The sequence below is a fragment of the Kryptolebias marmoratus genome, linkage group LG21, assembly GCF_001649575.2.
Source record: "Kryptolebias marmoratus isolate JLee-2015 linkage group LG21, ASM164957v2, whole genome shotgun sequence".
NCBI classification, from domain to species: domain Eukaryota; kingdom Metazoa; phylum Chordata; class Actinopteri; order Cyprinodontiformes; family Rivulidae; genus Kryptolebias; species Kryptolebias marmoratus.
The window spans coordinates 961,843-971,694 of NC_051450.1; the positions used below are offsets into that span (position 1 = coordinate 961,843).

At 42.0% G+C, this 9,852-nt stretch overlaps 1 protein-coding gene across 1 annotated transcript; it reads right to left on the reverse strand.

Annotated features, from left to right (window-relative positions):
• Positions 1-2,830: 2,830 nt before the first annotated feature.
• Positions 2,831-9,446, reverse strand: klf6a (Kruppel-like factor 6a). Its single transcript, XM_017435392.3, has 4 exons — positions 9,081-9,446; positions 7,039-7,624; positions 6,119-6,242; positions 2,831-5,959 (listed from the first exon to the last, which is right to left on the reverse strand). The coding sequence occupies exons 1-4, from the start codon at positions 9,180-9,182 to the stop codon at positions 5,908-5,910; spliced, it is 864 nt and encodes a 287-aa protein (XP_017290881.1). The 5' UTR covers positions 9,183-9,446; the 3' UTR covers positions 2,831-5,907.
• Positions 9,447-9,852: the final 406 nt, after the last annotated feature.

A 9,852-nucleotide genomic window follows, 5' to 3' on the forward strand; every position in this document is an offset into this window, starting at 1 on the left:
TTAAGTTTTAAAAACCAGATCTTATTTTTTTTAACAAGTCAGCTTTTACTAACAAAGCTAAGGACTTTTCTCTTTTCTTATGTCTCATTTTAAAGACTGCAGCTTAGCTGGGCTACAGCTTCTAGCCTACAGTATTACCAAAGCTTAAAGATGTTTTTTTAAAAAATATATTCCCAAACCAAAAAACAAAGAACAATTTGCACATTTTCTCTAGAACAGAACCGCTCAAGGTGGCTGCATGTTGGAGTAGCTCTGTTACATTTATTCTGAGATATTGCTTTTGAAAACTTTATTTCTTGATGTAAATCTTTTTTTTTTTTGGGTGATTACTTCCTCTGTTATCAGATGCTGGGCAGCTGGAAGGATTTTTACTGAAACCTTTTTACTTTTGGACATTTTGGTATGATGTGTAACCATAACAACAAGGTGGCTTTTTTTCACAACCGGGAGCAGTTGATTAACATCTCTTACTCTTCAGTGTTAAATGTGAAAAACTCTGAAGTCCAGTCATGGCTAGAACCAAGCAGACCGCTCGTAAATCCACTGGAGGAAAAGCTCACAGGAAGCAGCTCGCCAGTGTTTTAATTCAGGGAAAACAGAGAAATATTTAGTTATCGTTTTGTATTTTTGTATTCCAACAATTGGTCTGGTTACTGAGAAGAACAACAGGAATTTCTATCAGTTTTCCCAAATTTCAACTAGAACATGGTTAAGTTGAAGGTGACGTCTGAGTTTTTAATTCTGAGATAAATGGAAAGCAGCATTATATTATTTATACTATTCATATTTATTAATTTTACTGTGTTTTAATTTATTCTGATTGCACTGGTTATTAATATTATTATTATTGTTATTATTCAGGCAAAGGGACTTCCAGTGAAAATTAGCCCATTGCTAACTCAGGAACATTTACATTTGACTTGTTTAAATGTTGATTAATGGACACTGTCCCTTTTTTAATAATAATAAAAAAATAATAATCACAATTTAGAAACAGGGGATTTAGTAGATTCATGAGAATTTTTTTTAACAATAAAAAAAAATAATTGCCTTATTACCATTTTCTACCTTTAGGGGTTAGTTTTTACTCAGAATAAAAAGAAACTTTGTATCATAGTTCTTATTTTCAGTTGTAACATTCATGTTGTCAAAGAATATTCTTTTCACTCCATTCTTCCTTTGTTTGAAATGTGAGCACAGGTTTTTGGGAAGGCTTTACAGCACTAAATTTTCTCGTCATACTAAATGTGTAAGTTTCATTTCATCTTTCCATTTCAGCAAAATGAACAAGTCTAGTCACAACCCTTCCATGGAACCATGTTTCGTACATTGGTAGCACACTGAAAGTTCTACTTAGGTTTTAATATTAAAATGAACACATTTAACAAAGTGGCATTATTTTGACAGTTTACTGGAAAGATGTTTTGCCAACTTGAAAACAGGATTTAGAGAAAAATAACAATACCCATGGGGTCGGTATAGCTTTTAAAACATGCTTCTGAATTTTCCATAGTTCTTTCAAGTATTGAGTTTAGGTTGTGTCTCTGTGGAGACATATCTCTTGTGACTAATGCTTGTGCTTCTTAACATGCTATTTCAATAAGTTTTAAAATCATGAACAGTACAGCTGGAAGTACTGCCGCTGAAACATTCTTCTGACAAAATTTCCAAACCTTCACAGAGTGGATCACAAATTTTCAGCCTCCTGAGACATTAAAATAAGACGTGTGACACCTAAAAATGATGGATTGTTTCCAGTAATTGTTTGAGTTTGGGTCACTGTTACAGTATCAATGTGGGAAAGAATATGGTGGACACTAGTACTGGATACATCAAAGGGAAAAAAATGTCATCCCTGTGCCAAATGTATGGGAAACTTTTCCCATGATATGGCACACTTCACAAGAGGGTGCTCCCCTTGTATTGCTACACATACAAGGGTTAAAAACAAAAATAAGAGACTCTAGGATGTTGTTATGTAGCTCGAGTTTGGTGGATCTGCTTCCAGCTGTTGCGCTTTAGCATTATGAGCAGTTGCTAGATGAGATGTTGACAAAAATGAAGCGGGGCAGAAGGCTGGGGAGATCAAGGAGGTGCAGCATTTCACGCACAAAAACAAGCCTTTTTAACACTCTGAAGCTGGGAGGCTTAATTGCCGGAGAGGAGGGAAAGCTTAATTTAGAAACCACCAGGCTTTTTATAGGAAATCAGACGTAATAAGTTGCCTGCCCATTTGAGGTCATCCTCTTTTGAAGCGCGGGAGAAGAATTTTTTTTGTACAGCCTTATTTTTTTTTGTTAGATTTGGACCCGCCTATTTGGTTTATCCACCGCTGTTCTGTATCATCCATGTCGAATAATTATCTAACAAAATGCATAAAAGTGGCTCTAAAAACCAAATGCCACGGGCTGTGAGAGACGGAGATAAATTATTTATGCTGCTTTGATGAGAGCTAGCTTGTTCTGAGAAGTGAGCATATATATATATAAATATATATATATTTTTATGTTTAGACCTCTGCAGAAGAATTTTATACATGAAAAACTTCTCCGGGATGTTGGAGAGGGGGTGCAGAAAAGTGCCGAAGGAGCATGGTTGGTTTGCTTATTTGAAGCAAACTAGTTTCTAAGCCAGAATTTCTGGCAGGTGCAACATAAACATCTTTAAAATGACAAATTTGCCCACACATACAGTTTCCCTGTGTAATTTTCTCAAAGTGCTGGATGCAGAATGAAAAGCAGCCATTTATTTACCTCCAACTGGGGGAAAAAAAAAAAAGCTTTCACAATAATAAAACTGAGAACTAACTGATGACACAATGGAGGCCAGCCAGCGTCAGATAAGAATTTCTTATTATTCCAATAAAAAATACATTCATACAGAAATATAACAATTTTGCAAAACAATTTCAAATAAAAATTTCATAAAGCATAAACATAACAATTTTACAAAAGTTTTTTTTTGTACAAAGATTCAGTTGTGAACAAAGAGCTGTGTGTGTGAGAACAGCTGAGGTGGTGGGATGGAACAGATGGACAGAGATCATGGAAAGGTGTAAAGGATGTGAGCAAAACATAAAAAAAAAATAAAAAATGAATGGAGCTAAATCAAGGCTCAATCATCACTTGAAGAGTATTGGCTGCTGTTTCTACAGAATGGATGCTGCTGCTGCTCTTTGCCCACAAGAGGCATCGGCAGCACTCCCAAACCTACTGCAATAAGCAGTTTCCAGTTTGCACTCGTGCTGCCTCCTGCGCTCGCTCATCTGAAATCTATACTTCGGAGGGAGCGGGCCACGGTGCGACTCGCTGGCAACATTGGATTCCTGCAGCGAGGTCAACCAACCTGGGGTGGGAGGTGCAGATCACTTTATCCTCAGGTGTTAATAACTTCAACTCCTGGCATCAGAGTTTCTGTCATAAATCCGTCCTCATCAGCTTCCAATGACAAAGACACGCTTTATTTTTGTTTTGTGTTTTTTTAATTCAAAACTTCATTACGCACCATCAATGCTCGATGAGCATCCCCCCAAAGCCCCCCGGTCGCTCGCTCGTCTCTGTGGTTTCCATAATACTGTTGCAGCTTGGCTAAAACAACGCGCTCCAGACAGGTCAATAACCAACCTACACAGTCAGCAGTCTGTGACAGATTCCATGCCAACAAAGCCTTCAGCAATTCATTACTGAGAGGCAGTACAAGGCGAGGCCTGTCCGACTGCAGCCTGTTAATTACAATAAATCTTTAGCTTTTTCTTCAGTCCCACTTGCAGGGGGAGAGTGGTATTAGTGGGGAAAGGATACTGTGGAAAAATGACCACCAGTGCATTTCTTAGTCAGTTTGTACCCTTGTACAGCACAACGTGGACTCCATTACGCTCCACACAGTGGTAAACCCAATTCATAAATGAATTTAAGTGCTCTTAACATACAACATTTGTCTTATGTACATAAACCAGACTTAATTTAACTTGAGAATCAATAAAACTGGTGCTCCGACTCAGAAATGTACAAAAACAAAGAAAGGCAATCAACTGAGAAGTAGCATTTTTGCGAACATTTCTAATTTTACAACACAGTCTGATTACGTTTGTCATTGCAGAAGTGGATCATTTGTAATTGAGCCTTGATGGAGCTTGTCAAATCACCCGGACAACAAAACGTGACACCCCCCGAGGGAGCGATCCTCTGCTACCACAGGGCTGAGCCACTTGCATAAGGCACCATTAAGGTCAACAGTGCATTATTAGACACAAAGTACACAATTAGAAAAATGCAAAAAATGAGTCCTCGAGGCATTCAATGAATAAATCTACACTACTCCAGATAGTTTTAAAAACTGAGATTTTCAGCTGTGTTTGCATCTCACCTTAATGTACAAACTGATAATGAATTTTTTTTTAATGTTTTCTCAAAGTGATTATTTTTTTTAAACTCCCTTGTTGGTACGTTTGAGTGGACTCAAAAATACTGAGATTTTCAGATTCAGTGATGCAGCAGTCCATTTTGTGCACGGCCACAATCACTTTGTGCTCTAAATACTCAAAACAATGGAGCAGTTTTCACTGGTTTCTTCTAAATCTCGCAATTGTAAAACCTATCCTAAAAATTTTTTTGGAAAAGTTATAAGCCGAGCAAATTTTTTTTCCTATGAATTTTTGATGTTCACATGGACATTACTGCCACCTAGTGGCTCGGCATAATTACTTCAGTATTTTATTAGAAAAAAAAAAACATCTGAGTACTTGGAGTAGTGTATACATTAAGAGAAACAAAGATGGATGAAAATGTGAAAACAGAAGAAATTAACAAGGCTTTATGTACAACATTGTAACATTTAACTGTTTTAGCTGCACTTTTATTGAAACTATTTGCAGTCCTGATTACAGTGGAAACTGGAAATGAACAAACCCTAGAACCATGCAACACCTGTCTATGATATTGAAGTTATAGTATAGTCGTGTTATACCTCTAAGCACACAGCTTATACAGTCGGGACTACAAAATGAGCTTTGTAGCTTGTAAAAAAAAAAAAAAAAAAGGCTACATGACACATTGCACATTTAGTAGCTGCACCAAAAAAAAAAAGAAAACCACCAAACGAAGCTCCTGTCATACAGTGACCTGATGGACGGAGGGGGGTTGTTTTTCAGCCCCTGGGTCACAGACCAGAAGGTGACACGTCTCTGGTCCGACCCGAGGTCTCTGAAGCTTCAGAGAAGCACCCCCCCCACCCCCCATTTCTGAGTCTGGCTACCAGACTCGTCCTCACACTGGTACCTGGGAAAACACAGCAGGAACGTTTCCCCCCCAGAAAGCCACTCAGTCCACAGCAACATTGGTACCAGCCCCGCATCAATCCACCTCTTCACCCCACTCCTCCCAGGGGAGGGGGCCGGTCAACCAATCTCAGACATTCACAGTGCACACATGCTTACTTCAGACAGGTTTGCAAAGTACCAGTGTATCTGCTGTCCAGATGTCCCCAAAACATCATGCACCATACGTACAATTCATTCACTCTTTATGCTTCTGTCCCTTTTTTTTGTCTTTTTTTGTGTGTGATGAATTAAAAACATTTCTTTCCTTTCCCACCCAATCCATGATTTTGTCCTCTTGTTGCAACAGTCAACCTTCAGAGCGCCCCTCTCCATAAAAAGACGGGTCCTGGAGGCACTGGGTTTTCAGTATGGTGCAAAACGGCATGCTTTGGCTGGAACACACTCCCACCACTCTGCTCTGGGACAGTTCAACCAAGAGACTGGTCGGGAGATGGCATATGTTTTTGTTGTTTTTTTTTTTGTTTTTTTTCTTTCCACTTTTAAGAAAAGAAGAAAAAAGAAAAAAAAAGAAAAACGAAGAAAAAAAAAGGATTTCCCTTCTGTGTTGCTTGGTAGGTGCCTGCCCTGCTTTAGATGTGCCTCTTCATGTGAAGAGCCAGATGGTCAGACCTGGAGAAGCATCTGGGGACACAGGACGAAGGAGGTCAGTCACAGATCAAATAAGGAAGGGATTTAGTTATGCAGATCATGGTACAGAAATGAGCAGATTTCCTCCTTGTTCAGACACTGTTAGCCTAAATGACCTAACTCAGCTTTTATTATTTGAAGTCCCCAACTTACCTGTCACAGTGATTGCATTTAAATGGCTTGGCCCCGGTGTGCTTCCTGAAGTGTCTGGTCAACTCGTCGCTTCGTGCAAAGCGCCACTCGCAGCCCTCCCATGAACACCTGTACGGTTTCTCACCTGAACAGTGGACACGGAACACAGTGAGTGAAGCTCAGAAGCAACAGCAACAAAGAGAGTTTTGTTCTTCCCACTAAGGCTGCTGTTATTATTCAAATCAATCCATCTGAGGGGCTAGGTGGGATGATGACAGCGTAGGTTCTGACAGGCCACTGCAGACTCAACTTTCACCAAACCTGTTGGCTCAGCTTTGTTTTGGTGAAACCTGAACCACGGCAAGAACGCCAACAGGGCTGCTACTCTCAATCGAAGGGATAGTATGTCAAACAAACAAATAAATACGTAAAATAAAGCCATGACATGTGATGTCACGGCGCTAATCGCAAATACAAAAACATTCAAATGACCATTCAAAGCCTCCCAAACTCAGCAGCCCCCCCTTTCCTCCGCCCATTCAGCCCTTTCCCATGGTGAAACTCAATCTGTTTTCAAGCTCTTTTATCTCCCATGTGCAACCCCTCCTCCCTCCCTCCCTCTTTCTCATATTCTTTCACTCCCTGGCTCAGTCAGTCACATTCCACACAGATTAGGTCACAGTTTAGGTATCCAGCCATGCAGAGCTAATGCTTGCAGCGCTCCAGCTGAGGGCAGCGTGCAACGTGGACCTTTAATTACATTACACAATGGCTGGACGATGTCATTAAGGCGGAAGACTGAATTAGCAGTCCTTCCGGTGCTCCCTCGATAAAACCTGATTTTTATTTTAACCTCAAACAGATGACAGCAGCCCCTCCTCCTCCGGTTTCTGCTCTCTGTTTACACAGGTCACATGTGGCCGTGTCAGACTGAAACTCACCTGTGTGAGTGCGCTGGTGTGCTTTTAGGTGCGAGCTCTTCGTGTAAACCTTGCGACAGCCGTTGAAGTGACATTTGTGCACTCGCCTCCGGCCATCCGGAGACGCCTCCCCACAGAGTCCCGTCTTGTCCGAGCCCTTTGCTGCTGCTGTCCCGCCGGTCCTGATTTTGACCGGCAAGTGCAGCTCGGTGTGGGAGGCCACCCAGCCGCTCACGATGGCGCCGGCCTCCGGTGTGGCCTCTGGAGAGGACGGGGGAGTGCTGATGACGGAGGGGCTAAAAGGTCCAGAGCCCACCAAGACAGAACCCAGAGGGTTGGAGGTAAAGCTGTGCGTGGGCGAGAGCTCCTCAGAACTGTCTGAAGCCTCGCTGCTGGCGTCCGAATTCACACTGTTGCTGTCCAAGATGTGGCTGTCCTGATTGTCCTCCTCGTGGGCCGGTGGCAGCCTCGGGTCACATTCGGCCTTGGACTTATCCCCGCAGGCCAAAATCAGCTTGCTCCAGAGGTCTTCCTGGCTGTCGAACTTCAAGTCAGATGAGGAGACATAAGGCTCGCTCTGTAGGTAGCGCTCCAACTCTAAGCAGGTCTGCAAAGAAAAGAGAAAATACAATAAGAAACGACAAAAAAAAAAAATAGAAGAGAGGAGGTTTACTCACACCAGCGAAATGCTTCTGAGAGCGAAATCCTCTTAAATCATGCATCTGCACATCCCAAATATGCTTTGGTGGTGTAATATTTGCTTAGAGCAGGATGTGCAAACCAGGAAATCCCAGCTATTCTTGCACTTTTGCCGATCAGGCTTACATCTTCAGGAAATTTGGAGTGAAAATTGGGCTAAAACATTACAGTTTGGGTGCATATATTTCTTTCATTTTGTACCAGCACTACAAAAAAAAAAAAAAAAGGAACGCCTCTATAAGACAAGTTACTTAAACACACCTTGTGTTACAGATTTGGCTGGAGAGACTTAAACATTTAAGGGGGGAAAAAAGGAATAAAATAAATCAGCAATTTGCACTTCACCATGCACTTGCTCACTTCCTTCTCACTTGAACTTCAACAAAAGCAAAACAAAAAAAAAAAACCCACAGTGTTCTGCAGGGAGCCGTGCTCAGCACCCTGAGCTCCAGCGTTGTCATTTCAGCACACCGCCATGACTCACTGAACTCATTTTTAGAGTCCTTTTAAGGAAGCTGCTCAACTTCTCCCGCAGCCTCAAAGGGCCATTCAGCTGCTTCTCCTCCAGCCACCGACATGCAATCACATCCTCCAGCAAAACAGACGCACGCTGGCTCCCAGTCTGCTTCTGTGGAGCCCGTTAAAAAAAGCAAGGTGTTCATGAGATGGTGCTTGAAGAGAACAGCTGTGACAAAGCAGATGTGAAATTTAAAAAAAAAGTCTCTCCAGGCTTTATTGCAAGGAGGAACCAGCCAAGGCTGACATCTCAGTGTCACGTTGTGAAGCCCATTTAAATCTAGGGATGATGCACTTTTGTGAAGAGAAATGACTGCTACAGAGCAGGAAAATGCCACGAACGAAGTGATCGAGTGCAGACGTATCTGTGCTGATCTCATTCTCTTTGACTTTCAACCTGCATTTCCTCCCACATCACTTCTGTGTGGAGTGAAAGCATCATCAGGCAAAAAGAAGAAGCTGCTCTGTAAAGAAGAAGAAGAAGAAAAAAGCACCAACAAGCTGCTGCTGCTGACTGAGTTCCTCTTATCCCATTCATCCCGAGCAGCACAGCCTCCAGCTGTCAGACTCGCACATTGATCCGCTGCCAGAAAACTTCAGAACGAAACTGATAATAAAACTAGACTAAAACTGAGCGGACGGGCTCCGTCTAAATAACGGACAACTATCTTTACAACGGTAACGACGCGAGGCTTGTTTTTTGTTTTTAATAAATGAAGAACACGTCGGCTGAACTCGGCGGTGTGGTCTATGACAGGAGCATAAAAGCAGTTCAGTTCCGCCTACAAGCTTACAAACAACCATCCGAAAAAAAGAAACAATGATAAAATAAGTCATAATAGAGTCACCTGCTGCCAGTACTCCTCCAGGGACGGTAAAGCTGAGAAATAGCCCGTGTCGTGAACTATTTGAAGTTCTTGAAAAATACTACACATAGGTAAAACATCCATTTTTGCAACGAAATGCTCTGTTTGGATAAAAGTAAACTAATACAGCTGCGTTTTCAGGCAAAGAAGATGTACAAAAATAAAAAAAATAAACACCCAATAAAACGATAAAAACGATTCCCTGCGATGCGAGCGAAGACTTATTCTCAGCAGCAATAAAGACAAACAGTCCTCGTCCTTCAATCCGCCACTTCCTTCTCTCCGCTCGGGCTGAAGATATTTGCAAACACAACACCGAACTGGATGACGGACAACTGCGCTCTGCAAACTTCCCTATTCAAACCTCCAAGCCCGCCGCCCCTCCTCCTCGCGCTCGTATCACGTGCAACGTCTTAGCCAATCAGCGGCGAGCAGCCTAAGCGACCTCGAATGACATCACGGTTGACCAATTGCAACCCATGCCTCTGTTTCAGTTCGGATTATCTCCTTTTTGATTGGTTTGACTCATAGTCGTTCGCCGCTGATTGGTTGGTTATTTTTAGGCTTCTATATAAAGCGGTGGTGTTCTCTCCTCTCCGGCAGTATTCAGTGTCGACTTCGCGTGTAGCCACATCCAGCATAAGTGAGCTGACATAGTCCCACTGTTCTTATGTGGTAAACATAACTGCAACTTTTATCGCAAGTGGCAATTGCAACACACCGCGCTGAGTTCAAGCTGTAACTGGTGAAAAGC